Below are 18,880 nucleotides of genomic sequence, written 5' to 3'. Positions count from 1 at the left end.
TCTAGTAGATCTGTCTCATTTAACTTCACTGTTCCTGAAAGGACAGGAGTCTAGAAAAGAGGGATGTTAGAGTATGGGAACTAACAAAGAACCAGTGTGCTGGGTGCTTGTGCTAACTCATTTTCTCTAACATCAGATTATTCCTGTTTCTACTTAGAGGATTACACAGTGTTCAAGTAGTTGTCTGTTGAGGCCACTGGTGCTGTCATACCTCTACTGCCCCAGCCATTGCCTCTTCTCTTCTTCAGTCTTCCTGTACTTTTCTAGGAAAACTTGTTTAAAATCTTCTGTGAGCCACCAGGAATAGTTTCTCGGTGCCCTGGCTGGCCTTTCTGTCTCTGACTGAAATTATGACTACAGTATTGCTTTTAAAACGTCCATGTGCCTCTACTTTGCATGAAGTTTACATTTTTACTTAAATTACCTATTTTTTCCTTTTATGCTTCTAATGGGATGACAGAGCTCATTGAAGTATAAGAGGTCAGTGTTAACACTTGCAGTGAAACCACTTGAGAAATGTGTGAAAGACCTGCAGTTCTGAATGCCTGAATGTTTTCTGAAGCTTTGATCCTTGATTGTGAGTACCCTGTGCATGCCCCCTTTAAAGAGATCAAAAGCTAACCAAGCATGCCACAGAGACTTCCCAGTTTGAAAAGAAACTGAGTTCTTTTCAGAACAGAAAGGACAGAAGCTCCAGCATTTACCTTCTTTGTTCTTTCAGGTTGACCGAAGTGTAGATGTCAGCGCTGAGGACGACGATGATGGGGAGTTAGCCCTGTGGTCTCCTGAAGTCAGGATTGTAGAGCTGGTGAAAGACTGTAAAGGCTTGGGATTCAGCATTTTGGATTATCAGGTATAGGAAACCTTGAGAGGGGTTTTGGTTTAGGTTTGAGTTTTGTTTTGTTTTACTTTCAGAACATTTAAAAATGGGTACAGTCAAGCTTTCTTGAAATATATTTCATTCACAATGGAATACCCCCATTTAGAGCATTCACCTAGGTTGTTTTAGTGGTATAAGTTATAGAATCATTAGCACTTTTACATAAGTTCCAGAAAGAAACTCTGGGAAGCTGAGGTGGGAGGAACATAAATTCAAGAAGATAAATTTGGACTTGAATGCCAATCTGGGTCAGGTAATGAGACCCTGTCTCCAAAAGCAGAAGCAAAAAGAAACTTGTACCCATTAGCAACATTCCCAACTCTCATGTTTCTGTCCTTCCTGTCATGTGTAGGCTTTTGTGGATTTGCTTATCTGTCAGTCTCAATGAATGTAAGTAGAAATATTCTTGGTGAAATTATCTGCCGATGGATGCATAACACTTTTGAAGTTATTTATTATGTATCAAGTTCTAGCTAGATACAGGGTTGGGAGCACTGGAACGCATAGTAGGAATACTGGAATGCATAGTAGGACACGTGTATTTTATAGTATCTTACCTCCTGCTGGCCTGCTTTTGGACCTCTGATATTGAGGACAATTAAAGCTGTTAGACAACAAATCCTTTTGCTACTAAGATGCTCACTTTAAAACTAGTGTGACTTAAACACAATGTTAATGTCCTTGGTCAAAGTATATAAAATGCAAAATTATATAAGCCCAGATTTAAAAATTACATGTATTTATTCACTCATTCATTCATACAGTTGTGTGGGTATGAGTGCATGCTCATGCCTTAGCACCCACTTGGAAGTCAGAGAGCATCTTGTGGGAGTCAAGTTTCCATGCACTACATTGGCCCTGGAGATGAAACTGAGGCAATCAATCGGACTTGGCAGTTAGTGCCTTTATCCACAGAGTACTACCTTGAATCTTTCTTTCTTTTTAAAGCTTATATATTTTATGGTTATAAATGTTTTACCTGCATGGTTTATGTGCACCATGTGTATTTTTCATACCTACAAAGGTCAGAAGAGGGCACTGGTGTTACAGATAGTTGTGAGGTGTCACGTGAGTGCTGGGAAGTAAACCTGGTAAGTTTGCAAGAGCAGTAAGTGCTTTTGACTATTGATGCATCTCTCCAGCCCCTGAAATCATTTTTTAATACAATTAGGTAATAGAGAATAGATTATAAGAAAAATACTTTCAACATTGTATGATTTAAATTACTGATTTAAAATTCCTGTAATATATTATTTCAATGTTTCTGGCATATTTCTGTGCCAGATAGGCCTCTGCTCTTAGAATTTCCTCTCAAAATATTATTGAATTATAAGTTGTTGATTTGAATGAGCATTTTGGGAAATAGTATCATCAGGAAGTATCAACTTATAAGATTCTGGTAAGAACTCTTGGTTCCCTACTTATTGTACCAGCCCCTAGTATGTTGCTAATAAAGGACTCAATAAAATTTAGGTTAGACAGAATTCACTGGAATTATTTTTATTTTTATTTCTTCTTCTTCTTCTTCTTCTTCTTCTTCTTCTTCTTCTTCTTCTTCTTCTTCTTCTTCTTCTTTTCTTCTTCTTCTTCTCTTTTTGGTTTTTCGAGACAGGGTTTCTCTGTGACTTTGGAGGCTGTCCTGGAACTCACTCTGTAAATCAAGATGGTCTCAAACTCACAGAGATCTGCCTGCCTCTGCCGCCCGAGTGCTGGGATTAAAGGCATGCGCCACCACCGCCCAACAATTCACTGGAATTAAATGAACAAATGTCAATGAGATTTATTAACCATTTTGATGATGAGCTTTAATTTACAAACACGTTTTAAATGCAATCTTGGTGTTCAGCTACCTTTCCATTGTCTTAGAGATCGCTCTGTATTTTCATTGTTAATTAATAAATATATTATTTGTTGAGTTTTTGGATCACACCACAGACTTTAAGTATGTATTGATTTGTCTATTTTGCACTGCTAGGGAGTGTCTAACTCAGAGTTTCATACATACTACCCAACAGTTACAGCTCTGAGCTTCATGTTTTTAAGTCTTAAAGCCAGGGATATGAAAAACTTTACCACTAAAGTGTTCAAATATGAAAATGCACTTTGAAATTTGATTTGTGGTAAGTTCATTAATTTATTTGTGTGATCCTTGTAATCAGGTAACAATTTCTAAAGTTGAAAATTAGTTTTTACAAAACTAAGTAGAGGTATAGCAGATGCTAACAAAGGCCATGTTCCTGGTAATTCCAGATTTGATGTTGTTTTGTATAAATTCATTAGGTGGCTGAGTAGGACCAAGGCAGATTGCTTCCCTCTTAAGTTTAGCATATCTACACTAAGTACTGTAAAAATATTTTAGCCATAGCTTTTCTAGTCTTAGGAACATGGGGTAGTTTCTACATGGTAAGGGCCTGTATTTGAGATGAATAGATAGTCTTCAAACCTTTCAAAGCCCTGAGAAGGAAAATAGTCTTCAAACCTTTCAAAGACCTGAGAAGGAAAATAACATTACTAGGGTAGGCAGGAAGTGCAAGCGTGAGACTTCCTAAAGGTGCAAGTGAAGTCAAACAGCAGGCTACCTGGACAGTCACCCAAGGTCTCACAGTAACCTGGGGCAACCATCTTTAGCTAAGGCCTTGAGTATCTGACAGACCATCTCATTCAGAAGCAAGAAAATTGAAAGACTGCCTCCTTTGGTAGCCTATACTTACTGCCTGGCAACTGGCCAGTCGGTGTTTATTCATAAACCAGTAAGAGAAAATATATACAGAAGGACATCCCCCATCAGGCCTGCATTCAACGTATTGAAGAGTGTACTTTTACTTTTGAGTATTCATTTCAGTTAACTGGGTTTTTTTTTCTAATTAATGAATTTTCCTCTTCCCCAAGAACTGAAAATTGTATATATCTGTCTCCTTGATATAATTTCTCATAGGATGGGGATACTAATGCGACATGCAAAGGATCATATGAATTAAGTGAATTTGTGTGTAGGGGAAAGAACTGTTACCATGAAAATGTGAGCATTGTTAACCATCATTCAGTTTAGAAAATCAGCACAACAGTTGTTGATACCTTCCTTCAATCTAGTGCCACACTACAGTGTGTTTAAACTATATACATTTTAACTTTATAGTTTAAACTGATTAGTATATATCCTGTTTTTAGTGGAATTTAAATTTGGCCATGAAATTGTATTCAGTCATGCTACCAACTCAGATAGCCATATGTGAGTTACCTGTGGGTTAGTGGTCAGAAGTGAGTTTTACATTCATTTAGCTAAGCTTTAGGAAAGTATGAGTGAACAGATAAAGATCTTGAATTGATCCATGGAATGATGGTGTGGGTGGCTGCCTCAGCATCAGCAGTTCCTAGGATTGATGGAAGTTGCATACTGAAGGTGCCTACTCATATGGCCAAAGAGCAAATGTGGGAACTCATGTCCATAAATTTTATACTAGACTCAGGCAAAGACAATGAGAAACAGTAAATAAAGGTTAGATTTTAGAATAAAGCTTTTATTATCTATGATTTAAGCAGAGATCAAGTCTGTCCTCCACAGATGTTGGCTAAAATCCTGTCTTATGTGTTGAGCATATGTACCTCCATAATTTGTAAGATTGGGTGGTAAACACAGTGCTTTGTAGCAGCTTTATGATCTGCCCTTCTTCAAAGCCTTAGAGCACCTGGGAAATTTGGCCATAAGTTTAAAAACTGTTAATTCTATTACTGTTAGTGTGTGTGCTCACGCTCACGCTCACGCTGTGCACCTGTGTGTGCACACACACACTCATCACTCATGTGCAGGTGTGTGTGCTTGAGCATGCTTGAGCATGTCCCCAGGTACATGAGTGCTACAGTACATGCATGGAGGTCAGAAAACAACTTTCTAGAGTAGGTTCTCTTCTTACTGTGGAGCCTAGGATAGAAATTAGGTCAGGCTTCTACAGCAAGCACTTTTGCCTCCTGAGCCATTTTCTGGCTCTAGCTGAAAATTTCCATAGCATCTTTACTATAGATGAGGGTTCCATATTGTATTTTAGTTATCTTAGCTTTGTTTTTCTCCTTTTCTATGTGCAATGTTACCATTCCTTTGGATATTATTTCCATGGAATATTATTAATACTCATTAATGTCATCACTAATATAAATATAGCAGTAGTATGTGGCAGTTATTGTGAATTATGTGCTAGGCCCCATTTTATTTATTTTATATATATTAGCTTATATATTTCTCACAAGAACTGTGTGATTCTCATTTAATGAGTAAGGAAACTGAGGACATATAAGTTAGGTGTTAAGTCTAAGCTCATACAATGGGCATATGGTAGAAATGAAATTTGACCTCACATAGTTAATCATAATATGATGTTATTTCTTTATGGGGGTTTTGTGTACATTTTTTAACTAAGGCATCACTATAGTAAATTGATTACAGTACTTCTTTTTGTTTTTCTAATTTGGAGTGTTTTTCAAAAAGGTAAGCTACCAAATAGCATTCTCCTTTAGTGTATATGAAAATTTAGTAAATACCAAGAATTAATTAATGCAGTGTGCCCATATGCACCATGTAAGAACTAGGGCTTACTGCTTCAGAAGAAAGTGATGGCTAATTTGAAAGCCTGTTCTTATGGGTTAACATTTCTTAATACATCAGTTTGGTAGCCTGAGAGTCTGTAACTTCTAATTTCTACCAAAAAGCTTGCAAAGATTGAACTATATGGATTTTACCTTCAGTTGACCCTATAAATTAAACGGAGCAAGTGAATATTTTCTGGTGTTTTGATTTATGCTGAACTTTGAATAACCCCTCATGATTATAATTCACTGAAAATGTTTGACATTAGCCATGGCGTTGCCATCCTCGGTACTTTTAAATTTCAGTGATTTAGAAGGCAAAATTTATTAACCAATAATTCTCCCCGAAACACACCTACATTCTATTCTTCATTTTTCTTCCAGAACAACTCAATCTTTGCCAAAGCAGATATTTTTGAAAGACTTTGGGTTTGTCTTAGGGAGAGGTATGTCATATATGAGGACTGTTGTTCCTGCTGTAAGCCTGTTTGGAATGCCATAAGCAGGTAATGCTGCTAAATAGCTGAGTCATATGTAAACAGTGTTGGTCCTGCTGTAAGCCCTTTTTGGAAGGCCATAGGCAGGTAATGCTGTTAAACAGCTGAGTCACATGTGAATATTCTTGGTCGTGTTACAAGCCTATGAAGGGCCATAGACAGATGATGACCTTAAACATCAAGTGGAAATAGTTTTCATGAAATGAGTTGTGAAAACAGGGCAGTGTGAGCAGAAGCTGCTGGTGAACCTGGAACAGTTTGCTGTTGAATCTGTGAGGAATTCGTGTAGTTTCAGCTCTGAACTCAGAGGATCCATTGTTCTGCCTGGAGAGCAGACCCAGGGAGGGTCTGAAGTGTGCCAGGCAAGTGCCTTACCACTGCTGTATTCCTAGCCCACAAATTCTCTTTATAAAGGACTTTTAAAGTTAAAGAAGGGTTATAAAAATTTTATTTATAATTTAAAATTATCTTTGGATTTTTGATCACATTATTGTTTTTTAAAAGTTGGTAATATATGCACATGCCATAAAAATTCAGAAGCATGTGCAGGCCATTTGTGATAGTTACTTGAGGCTTTTCCAGGAAGAAAAGCCTCATGTCTTTCCTCTAAGATGTGTTTTATAAACACAGGATTATATAAATATTAGTTTTCTTGTTATATAAATTTTACGTGTTTTTTTGACACATAAGATATATATACCTTAAGTACTTTGTTTATTGTAACCAATTACATCTTCTTTCACTTTAGTATTTATAGAGCTACCTAGTTCTTTTTAATGACTATATAATACATTATTGCAGATAGACAATAATTTATTCAACTAGCCTCCTGTACCCAAGTGGTGTAGTAATTTAAATGACTAAATGAGACTAGTGGATTGCTGCTATGCTCTTTTGTGAAACCGTGGCAGTTAAGTTAATGACAAATTTCTAGAGGAGAACTTGCTAATGAAAGAATCATATACATTTTCAATTTTGACACATTTTTACCAAATAGCTGGAACACCATTTTGAGACACATGTATTTAGATGAATTACAATTGGCATCTTATGTGGAGTAATTTCTTTATTCAGATGGTTCTCCTAGAAAACATAAGCAGGTGTGTAACTCATGAAATTAATGGTCTTCCATGGTGTGGAAAGACTAAGTGGTAGCAATATGTAACTATCAATTTAGTTTGAACTTTAATTATGGCAGTAATTTATTGCCTTTGTAGTTAAGAGAGTAGGGTATTAATATTCACTCTGATATCAGTGTCTATCAGTCTGTTCCTAAGTCTACCACCAATCTGAAACTTCTTCATCAAGAATTGAGCTCTAAAATGGGGTGGCTTGTTAGGACTTTGCTTTTTGTCAAGTGATTTGACAATTTGAGTAAAAACTGCTGTCAGTTGATTGTCTTAGTGGTTCATAGATGCCTGATATCTTTATGTACATTCTAGGTGCTAAGTGAACAGGACCTAGCTTATAGATTTGATAAGTATTCACATAATTTTAACATATAGTAACATAAATAAGTCAGGTGCAAAACTCTCCATTGTTCTAGAGTATAAAATGCAGAGGTTATTGTTATATGACAGGTTATGTAGCTTCATTGTGATGCAAAGCCTTTAAGTCATTTAAGCTGCTTCATTTGGAAGTTGTGTTCATGCAATGGTTTGGCTGTGGCTGCGGGAGAGTTCTCTCGAGACTTAAGCACTGTTTTTCAAGCCTGTGGAGTGGGTGGGTAGAGGGAGCTCCGCTCCTGGTGTGTGTTTGTGCTATGTTTGGCATGATGTCCAACCTCCAAAGCCCTCAGTGCAGCAGGTCAGCCTCTTAATAAGAATCCAGAGAGGTTGTGTGTCATGGATTTCGAGTATGAGTTTGGGAAGAAACCTTACTACTGGTGGGGACAAAAGAGAATAGCTGGCATTCAGCAAATGCTGGATCCTGCTTTCTTGTGGAGTAACTTTCCCTTTAACAAATATGTTCGTATCAGTTTTGGCTCCACCGTAGCGAACTGCTGAGGAGAGGAGCCTGAAGCAATCTAGTGGTTGTATTACCTTTTGTGAATATTTCAGAAGTGGAGTACTACTGTGTTTGTCAGACAACTCCCAGCCTATAGATGGCTCTTGTTTGCTGAGAGAACCAATGGAGGACGGGGGAGGCTGAGGGGCTGAGGATTCCATGCTGTTGTAAGCCTCCTTTGTGTGCCTTTGTACATTCAGGTCTGCCTATCCAAAGAACACAGACCACTCGGAATTTTTATGTGCTGTGACTCAGGTGTGATAAAACGCATATGCTAGCACAGTCGGCCTAGGTTACATGTGCTCAGTTGGAAGTGAAGAAGTAAGTTTGTAGAACTTGGAACCTCCTCAGGTCTTCCTTAGCTCTGTGTGTTTTACCAATTCACAATTTCACAGTAGTAAGGGTAGCAGTGTTTAAAATGGTTACTGTGGGATTACTGTATGCTGTGCATGTACTCTCTCAGTTCATGCTTTGAGAGCTCTCTGAAATCTACTGTTATCTCTCTGATATGAGACACACCAGTCTCAGAGAAAACAACACCTAAGATATAAATACATCTTAAAATATTACCAAAGGCAAAGAGCCTTCAGGACAAACTTTTGCTAAAGGAACAAAGGCTGAAAGAACACAGACACCTCAGTTATCACTCTCAGTGCAAAGTGAAATTAACTGGGGACTGTCTCCTGACCATCCTGCAGTGTAGTTCTGAATCTCTGATGTCAGTGTTCCCTGTATTAATAGAATAGATTAAAATAAAAACCCACATAGGCTATTTTACATTATGACCATGGATGTGAGTTGTTGCACTTTGGGTTTGGTTTTCTTTTTGGGGACAGTACTGCAAAACATGGAGATACTCATACCCCTGTTATCTTAACAAAGGCTTCTTCCCAAAATATTTGCCATGTTATTAAACTGACTGGCTTTCTCACTGAACCGTGTGTTCTCCTTATGCAGCACTCCTGCTTCAGGTTCTCTGGCAGCGTTACCAGGGCTCCTTTGTTGTATTTCTCATCTAGATGGGGCTCTGCTCATCTTGTTTATGTCTGTCACTGGCAAAAGCTGTGTTTCGGGGAGCTTCCCTCCTGCCCCAGGTGATGTGCTGTGCTCTGCTTTAGTTTACATGGAATCTGGCTCTTTGATCTCTGGGAATGGACACAAAAGTTCATATAATGCATTTTATAGGCAGCTCAGGAACTTGGAAACCCATCCATTTGGACATAATGACTGTCATATGTTCACTTCTATTGCTGTAAATGTGTTCTTAGGCCCACCAAATGATTGCATTCTTGAGAAACTGAACGTAAATTAAAATGTGGCAAAGAAGTGGCTGAGCTAAGCTGTCTGGAGATATGCTATACTTTCTGTACTTTCTGGTATCATTGTCCAGGTCTTGAAGTAAAAACCCCTAACAACCAAGCATGATATGTAAAGGATTTAACTTAATGTATCTCCTGCCCTGTCTGTGTTCTTTCAGCCTTTGTTCCTTTAGTAAAAGTTTGTTTCAGGCTGAGAAGAAGTGTTGTAGCTAAAATGCATACACTGGAATGTAACTGCTATAAATTCTGACTCTGCCGTTTGCCAACTATGTGCTTCGATGAACTCTTTCAGATTTTCTGTCTTCATTTTCCCACTCAGGAAGTACAGGCATCCACTTTGCAGTGGTGTGAGGATTAAACAAGTTCAAGTCAGTGAGCCTTTCTGGGCTGTAAGAACTGGGGAATTATGGACAGTTGTGGTTATTTACATATGATTGGGAGTAGCTTCCTTTGGATATGTTTATAGTCCAGCAAGGATTTTGTTTTGATAGTTAGTGCCTTGTATGTAGCGGACATTATAGTTGGCTCTTGGGAAAAAAGCAGCAAGCAAGAAGACATAGTCTTCCTTCTACTTTTTTCTTTTAGAGTTTTCTTTTTTTCTTGAAGAATTGTGTACTTGTGTGTCTGTATGTGGTTGTGTGCACGTGAGTGCAGGTGCCTGTAGAGGCCAGTCCCTCGAGCTGGAGTTACATGTAGTTGTGAACTGATGATTAGTGGTGGGGACTGAACTTGGCTCCTCTTGCAAGAGCAGTATGTGCTCTAGAAAATCATGTTATTTTAAACCTATTTTCCATATTATAAAGTACTGTAGAGCCCACTTAGTCATCAAAATCTCCAAGCAAAGAGAGAGCATATTTATTGGGTGATCTATGTGGTCATATGCTCATTTATGAAACACTAATTTGCAAGGGACATTTTCTATTCCAACTCTAACATCTGTCATCTTGCTTGTCTGACATCTTCCAATCTCAATGTAGTTCCCTTTCCCCTTAGCAGAGAGTGTCTGGATGGCAATTGCTCCAATGCATTTGGCAATCTCCTCCTAGCCTTTAAGTTGCCATATTAGGTAATTGTCACTTGGAAGGCAGGAAGCAGGTAGACCTGAGGCACTATTTGTTTGTTTGGTTTGGTTTGGTTTGGTTTTTCAAGACAGAGTTTCTCTGTGTGGCCCTGGATGTCTTAGAACTCACTCTATAGACCAGGCTGTCCTTGGACCCAGAGATCCAGCTGCCTCTGCCTTCTCAGTGCTGGGATTACAGATGTGCTGCTCAGACCCCCCCTCCACACCCCCCCCCCACCTCCCTGCAGCGAAGGCACTGGTCTTACTGTCACTGGTGAGCAGGTAATACAGTGGGCCTGGGTACCAGGAGGTTGACTTCAAAGGGCTTCTGGGTCCTGATCTAAGTACTGAGACATTGAAAGTTCAGCAAGCCATAGGACCCAAAAACTCATTGATTCGAGACTGTCACATATTCATTACATCATATTGTACCTGTTATGATAAATTCCATGACCCTTGCTCTTTTTTCCTTGTAAGATGTGGTAATCTTACTTTTATTTAGGCATTGGTAGGAAAAGAGACAGAATAGTGGCTAAGCATGCCCCTCCCCTAGGATATTGGACACATAGTGGCTTCTTGAGAAATACCTTTTAAATGATTAATATGTATAAGATACTCAGTTTGGATTCTAATTGGTAGACCACTCTCAATAAATTGAAATTCTGAATTTCTTTTTCTTTTTTAAAAAAGAGCAGTATGTGCTCTTAAATGCTGACTTTGTCTGCTTATTGATTGATTTATTATGCCTGCATGTGTCTGTGCTCATGTGCACATGTCGTGGTCTGTATGTGGAGACCATAGGGCAGCTTATAGAAGTCAGTTCTCTTCTTTCAGTTCTTTCCCTCCACCATATTGGTTCTGGCATCAAATTGGGTTTTCAGGGATGTCAGTAAGTGCTTTTACCTGTCTAACTGTACCACTGACCTCATACTTTGTTATTCTTTCGGCCATTATGACGCTGTGCTGTACTCTTTGTTCTGATGGTGTATGACTGTATTTTCCTACTCTCTTAGCAGCTTTGATTAACTTTTAAAAATTATATTCATTGCTTTTCTGATTGCTATGACCAAATACCTAACAAAATGCCATTTAAGAAAGAAGGGGAGGATTTTATTCTAGCTTATAGATCAAGGGACGTTGCCTATCATGGCAGGGAAGGCATGGTGATAGGAGTGAGAAAACAGCTAGTTACAGGGCATCCTCAGTCACAAAACATGGTGATAAGTGATAGTTCTTGGCTCACTTTTTTCCTTTTTGTTTTTAATAAGGCAGTTTTAATGATTACAGTAAAATTAAAGAAATCACATAATAAGGCAACACAGAATACTCCGGGTACATTTAACTGGTGTACCTAAATAACACTAGAGTATGAAAATATATATTTATGTGGTTTGGAAATAAATAATAGCATAGAAAATGTATTATGAGAAGGGCTAAAATTGACGTCACTAAATAGAAAAATATTTCAGTTTCTGCAGCACTGGGAAGGTGTATCACTAGATGAAACTCTGGCAAGACATAGATGAGTGGTAGTGATGAGGAATAACATTCCTGGATGAAAGAGCAGCTTATACAGTGTCACGATCTTCAGTAGTTGTGTTGTTGTGATAAGGTGTGTAGACCTGCAGGCATTTCTCTGCATAAAAGTTAAAAGAGTTAGGACTTAATCCTAAAGTGGTATCGTCTTAAGCAAAGGAAGGATTATGATTATATTTTTATTTTACTTTTTAGGTTTTGTTCTATTTTTAAACATAATTGTATTAATTCTTTGAGAAGTTTATACAGTATATTTTGATCATATTTACCCCCCAGAACATTACCCTTAATTCCTCCCAGATCCTTTCTACCTCCCTACTGCCTCAGTTTCCTTTCTCTTCTTAATGAGCTGTCAAGTTCAGTTTGTGCTGCCCGTACTAATGAGTGTGGGGCTCTCCATGTAGGCTTCACCCTTAAAGAAAACTGGCTTTCCCCCCAGAAGTCATCAGCAGTCATTAGTTCCTCAGACATGGGAGGAAGCTTGTGAGCCCCTCCTTTCTCTATGCTAGAATGGTGACTGGCCTCATCTTCAGGCCCCCACAGCTACTGTGAGTTCATGAGTGCAGAGACATTGGTTCAGTCTGGTCCTTCCTGACCTCTGCCTCTTGCAGGCATTTTCATTTTCTTTTATTTTTTAAGTTTCCATTCTTTCTATAGATGTAATGATGAGGACAAAATTAGAGATTGCAGACATGCTGTCAGATTGTAACATCTATCCATGAAGGAAACAGTGTGAGGCTAAACAAGGCAGTGGGGTGGCCGAGGAGAGTGGCGAGCTCATAGAAGAGATGGAAGATAATAGATTGACTCATTAAATATGCATCTTAGGGCAAGGGCAGAAGGACTCGTGCATGTTTGTGGTGTGCTGTTGCCAACTCAGGATTGGATTTCCCAAACATTGCAAAATCCAACATTTCTAATAAATATCAAACCCTAGCATCACCGTAAGAGTTTTAAAATTTCCTTGATGACCTTTCTTCAGGTAGGTGGCTTGATTGGCTTTTTGAGACAGAGCTGGCTGATCAGTGCTCCTTAACTGAGCGGTGAGTGTGGAGTGCATACTCCTCTGCTGGCCTCTGTGTAGTGTGCCCTGAACATTTGCTGTTCTTAGTTGATTACAGGAGTCCTAGCTTTTAAAAAACTTAACCCTCTCATGAAACATCTTTTTCATAAATGGTTGAATTAAAATAAACATATGGGAAAAAATAAACATATGGGGCACATGCTATTGAATGTATAATGACACAACAGTTTTAAATAAACTGGAGAAATTTCCTAACCAAGGTAAGGGTTTCTTGTGCTCTACAATTGGCCTTTAGTGCCCTCTCTTGGCTGTTTGCTCTAAGGCAGCATCTCAGAGTTTTCTTTATTAAAAGGGGAAACATGAGAGATGATCTTTGGGTAAAGCCACATGCTGCTCAGTGTGATGACCTGAGTAAGGGAGAACCAACTCCAGCAAGTTGTCCTCTGATGCTGTGGCACCTACATGCACATGCACACACATGCACATACGCACCCATGGACACACAAATATGCTGAAAGTTGATAATGAGAATATTAAAGTATGCTTGCAGGGCCTCAAGGTTCAGTGGCAATCTTGAAAAATATCTTTACTATCTTTATGTGGTTTGATATACCATGTGTATTATATTAGAGACTGTTTTCAGAAAGTGGACATATAGAGAAGTAGCTTGAGTCAGGATGTTGTTTGAGCACTTTTCATGCAGCAGAGCCTCACAATGCAGCCAGCCCAGTAGGTAAGAGCCGCTGCTGATTTAATGGTCATGCAGGAATCACTAGCTCATTATAGGATGTGGCAAACCGCACAGTCAGGAACATCATCCCCAGCACACAGTGGCAATTAGACATGATGGGCATCTTCACTGGTGTGTGTGTGTGTGTGCTCGTGTGTGCACGTGTGCGTGCGCACACACATGTGCGCACACTTCAGTTTTCTTTCTATAAGCCACAAAGAAATCATCTTTGGGTTCTGGCTTCAGGAAAAAGTCCAAGATGCTTTGATTAACTAGGACACCAAGCCTGAATACATTTTAGTAAGAGAGTGCACTTGGCACTAGTTTGCGTTCTAAAGGAAACTATGTTCCATGCAAATAAGAACTAAAATGACTTTTCTGTAATAAATGAATTCATTGCCTTTCCATAGCAGAACTGTTTTCATTGTTTCTCAATGAACCTTCCTCATTATATAATGACCTTTCTAAAAATTGTTTCTGTCAGGTACCTATAGAACATGCTCATTCATCTCTTCAAGTTTCTGACTCAGTGAAATGGTATTGAGTATCCACAATGAATGTAGACAAACATTTTACTTTTGGTATGTTTTACTGTTAGAGCCTTTCCAATAACGTTTAGTGATCATTAATAGGAGGCAATGCTGCTTCCTGTGCATTTCATGTAGCCCCCCTCAATAAAAAAGCCCTTTGTCAAAAAATGGACTTTCTACGTGAAGGACATAATCGTATACCTTATTTATTAGTATGTCAAACTTAAAATGTAATGGTTTCATATATCAAAATGAAAGCATGTTGTGATTCATGGTTGCTGGTGACAAAATGGACAACTTTTTCATATTGCTGCTCTGATTGCCTGTGGATACATACTAGGTTTTCTGAATACCTCTGCTCTCTTCCTATACAATAGCTCCCTCTACTTGAAATTATCAGTGTAAATATAGTTTAACACTACATACCTTATTAGTAAAACCCATTGGTTTTTGTTTGTTTCTTTGAATTCTCTTATTGAATATGTGTTATTAAACATTAGATTATGCTAAAGGTCTGGTCTCTTAGGAGACAGACAAAGTCAGTTGCGGGGTGGGGGGAAAGCAAGAGTTGTATTTGGAAGCATTATTCAAAGATCTAGCTATGTAGCCTTTGTGGATGTCAATATGTGTACTTTGTTACAATCCTGTGCTGTGCTTTGAAAAGGATGTTTTATCAAAACACAAGAGTTATGGAGAACACAACCAGAAGAGCCACCAGCACTTCTCACAAATATAGCCTGCATTTTGGCAGATTTTTGCTTTGTTAATTCCAGGTGTTAAAATTGTACCACAAAATCTGGCAGTGCCTTTTTCCATCTTCTCTCAGTAAGAATCCAATAGAAGCAGCAGCAGTAGAACCCTGTTCTGCTACTGTGGCCTGTGAAGAATGGTACACGCAAGACAAAACAGCGGGAGCAAATGTGCTATGGCTTCTTAATGTAGAAGGCTTGGCGACAGTGCCACATCATATCCATACCAGTAAGACTAACAGAGCTCTCCTGGGCCGTGGGATATCAGCAGCAAAGTGACATTCCTTCATTCAGACTTCTTCCTGACAGTTACCATGATGCAGTGGAAACAGCAGAGCTTGGTGGACAGGTGTAAGGACGGCCCAGCTGAAGTCTGGCTCTACCCCTAGACAGTGGCTAGTGGATTCCAGTTTCCTTAACTTTCTCAGCATCACTTTCTGTCATCCGTCAAATTCAGACAGCAAGTTTGGTATAGTGGCACTCAGTGAAGTGAGGCAGGAGGATTACTTTGAGTTCCAGATTAGGTGTTCTACAGAGTTGTATTCCTCAAACAGGTGCATTAATATGTCTGTTGTCTTCTATGATCAAATAAAAGAACACAGGGTTCTCCTACTGGATGAAAATATCTTCATATTGGTTTGCTCATGAATTCCCTTGTCTATATTGGAATCATTCTGATCAGGCCACTAAGCTCTGTCATAATTTTGATTATGTTAAAATACGTACTGTAAGCACATACATGTATGTGTGTTACTGGTATGTTGAGGCTACTCCTATGTCAGGGAAGCACTTTATCATGTATCATGGAAGAGTTATTCATGTTTGTGTGTGTGTGTCTGCGTCTATATGGGTGTATGTGTAGGTAAGGTACATGTACCTTTGTACACTTCAGAGGCCACAAGAAGGTGCCAGGTGCTCTCCTGTCATTCCTGGCTTTTTCTTTGAGGCAGAGCCTTTACTTGAATCTTGGGCTGGCATTTTCTCCAATAGACTGGAAGCCAGCTATCCTCCTGTGTCTGCCCCACTTGGAGTTACTTGTGTAATGATAACTCTTTCTGCCAGCCACCTGAGTTCCGCCGCCACATTAGGACCCCCAAATAACACACAGAATCTTATATTATTTACAGTGCTGCTGGCCAATGACTAGGATTTCTTATTTGCTAGCTCTGTCTTAAGTATCAACCATAACTATTAATCTATATATTTTATAAGGACTTATCTACCGAGGACGCTGGCCTTGGCATCCTATCTTCCTGGGGTCACATGGCAGCGACTCTCTCTTTCCTACATTTCCCAGAATCCTCCTTCTCTCCTAGTCCCGTCTAACTTGCTTCCCTGTTGGCTTCCTTTATTTATCAACCAATAAAACAAACATATACACGAAAGGACTTCCCCCATCAGAGTTGGGGTTATAGGTATTTGCAGCAACTTACTATGTAGTACTGGGATTCAAGTCCCGTTTCCTGTGATTTTGGAATAAGTGCTCTTTGCTGCTGAGTCATCTCTCCAGCTCCCAAATACACTTTTAAAATGATTCTGAGCTTGTGGTTTCTTAGAAGGATGCTGTATTTGCTCAGCTGAATGTTGGAGTTTTGTTTCCCACTGTAAGCTTCCTCTTAGAGCCTATGTATGGACCATGGGGAGTCATAGATGGCCATGTCTTTGTCCCACAATATAATTATGGCTTTAAAGTGTCAGAGAATCTTGCCTAACTGTTCTTAGATCTCTTGTGGTCAGTCACCAAATGTTTAAAGGACAATTTTACGTGTATTGAGCACTCAGAAATGCAGATGAAGCTGTTAAGCTTACATCTTCACCACTATATAAGCTGATATTATAAGGTATATAGAATGATGTTTTCATTGATTTAAACCTCTATGGAGTATCAGATAAGCTTTCTTAAGCTTGCATAGCTATTTTCAAGGACCCAACTTTCTCTCATTTAATTTGTAGGACCCCTTGGATCCCACAAGGTCAGTTATTGTGATTCGCTCCTTGGTAGCAGATGGTGTAGCAGAAAGAAGTGGAGAACTTTTACCTGGAGATCGCCTAGTCTCAGTCAATGAGTTCTCTTTGGACAATGCCACACTTACTGAGGCTGTGGAAGTGTTGAAGGCTGTGCCCCCAGGTGCTGTACATCTTGGCATCTGTAAGCCTCTGGTGGTAAGTTTTTTGTTTGTTTGTTTTTTGATTTTTTGTTTTGTTTTGTTTTGTTTTGGTTTTTCAAGACAGGGTTTCCCTGTGGCTTTGGAGGCTATCCTGGAACTAGCTCTTGTAGACCAGGCTGGTCTCGAACTCACAGAGATCCACCTGCCTCTGCCTCCCTAGTGCTGGGATTAAAGGCGTGTGCCACCACCGCCCGCCTGTGGTAAGTTTTGAACTCAGTTAATATAGGAAGTGATAACAGTGCAGTAGTTAGCAACATGAATTCAGAAGACAATTATGCCTCTCCTATAAGGTTTGAATTGTGTTAATAAGGGAAATAAAACTAGTACAGTAAAGAACATGGACCAGGGGAAACTATGCCTGGATGAAAAATATGTCCCATGTTGCTTCCTACTTGACCCCATGCAAGTTTCTTTTCTTTTTCTTTTTAAACTCAGATTTACTTTATTTCAGTGTATAGGTGTGTGAGGTTTTTGCATATGAGTACAGTGCCCCCAGAGGCTAAAAGAGGGCATCAGAATCCCTGGAGCTGTAGTTAGAGGTGTTTGTAAGCCATCCTCTGTGGGCTCTGCTCAGAGAGGGTTCAGAGCTTCACTGTGAGTTGGAACTTGGCTCACAGTTCTTCCTCAGAGTCCAAGGCTGCCAGGGTAGTTAGGCATGGGAGGCCAAGATTAAGGGAAAGTGACTGGGATGGTAGGGAACTTGGAATAAACTGTGCATGGTGATAGATGTCTGTGTGGAAGCAGGAAGAATGTAAGAAAAGCCAAGTCAGGCTGGGGCAAAAGACTATAGATGTGTAGCAGAACAGAATTACTTCTGTCACATTAAGCCATATAATAACTATCTTCATAGAGCTACAATGATACATTGTCATCTTATCCATGACAGCAATTTATCCTTTCTTCTGCAAACTTACCTCAAACATACTGGATTCAAAAAACAATGAATTGGCTTTAAAAACTACACTGTGTCTTTGGCAATAGACTTACCACACTGGCCCTGGAACCCTTGGCTGTAGAGCTATGACTTACTCTGTGGTTCCAAGGCTGTGCACTGTCAGGCCTTTTCACCCTACCACTCATCTTACTGAGCTGTAAAAGGGGATTACATGGATTGGTAACTGAGAATCCGGGCTCTGGAGTCACATTCTGGACATGTAACAATTGAGTGGCTGGTGCTAATGGAGCTCTTTCCTCATCAGTAAGGCCACCTCAGAGTGCCTGTTCATGACTAGCACATGAGCATTAAAGTTCCTAAGCCTATGCTTGGTGCAGAGATCTTGTCCTAGCTATATCTGCAAGATCTTTTCCTGGGTGGCTGGTTTTTCTTTAAAGAACACTTAGAGTTGATCAGTTTTGGCCTAAGGTTCATTTTCTTTCTGGTGTGGGTGAAAGTTTGCTTTGTTCACATTTGCATGGACTTTATTGAATGATTGCACTGGATGAGAACTATCTGAGTAAGAGGAATTGAAGCTGAAGGATTTTCTTGATCTTAAATTGGTTTTTATTTCCAGGAAGATGAAAAGGAAGAAAGTTTTATTTTACATTCAAACAACAATGAAGACAACAGTGAGCCTTCAGAAACTGTTCATGATATACAGTCATCTTTAATCCTTGAGGCACCCAAGGTATTTTTATATATGCCATTTGAATGTTTTTTTTTTTTTTAATTTACAGTAAAAACACACACTTGCCCCTACTTACTCAGATAAACAGACACAAATTAAATACCCTACCTATACCTCTGCAATCACAGGTATGTCCTACCAGCTTCCCTTTCTCTTTTTTTAATATTTATTTTTATT

The 18,880-nt window shown here is 39.2% G+C and overlaps 1 protein-coding gene across 1 annotated transcript in view; it reads left to right on the top strand.

Annotated features, from left to right (window-relative positions):
• Positions 1-18,880, top strand: part of Patj (PATJ crumbs cell polarity complex component) — a 320,448-nt gene that overhangs the window by 79,106 nt on the left and 222,462 nt on the right. Inside the window, exons 18-20 of the mRNA XM_027400463.2 lie at positions 722-853; positions 16,864-17,073; positions 18,590-18,703. Coding sequence (XP_027256264.1) covers positions 722-853; positions 16,864-17,073; positions 18,590-18,703 — 456 coding nt within the window. The remainder of the gene's footprint in view (positions 1-721; positions 854-16,863; positions 17,074-18,589; positions 18,704-18,880) is intronic.

The sequence above is a fragment of the Cricetulus griseus genome, chromosome 2 (genome assembly GCF_003668045.3).
Source record: "Cricetulus griseus strain 17A/GY chromosome 2, alternate assembly CriGri-PICRH-1.0, whole genome shotgun sequence".
Lineage (NCBI taxonomy): Eukaryota > Metazoa > Chordata > Mammalia > Rodentia > Cricetidae > Cricetulus > Cricetulus griseus.
This window is presented reverse-complemented; position numbering and strand designations above follow the sequence as displayed.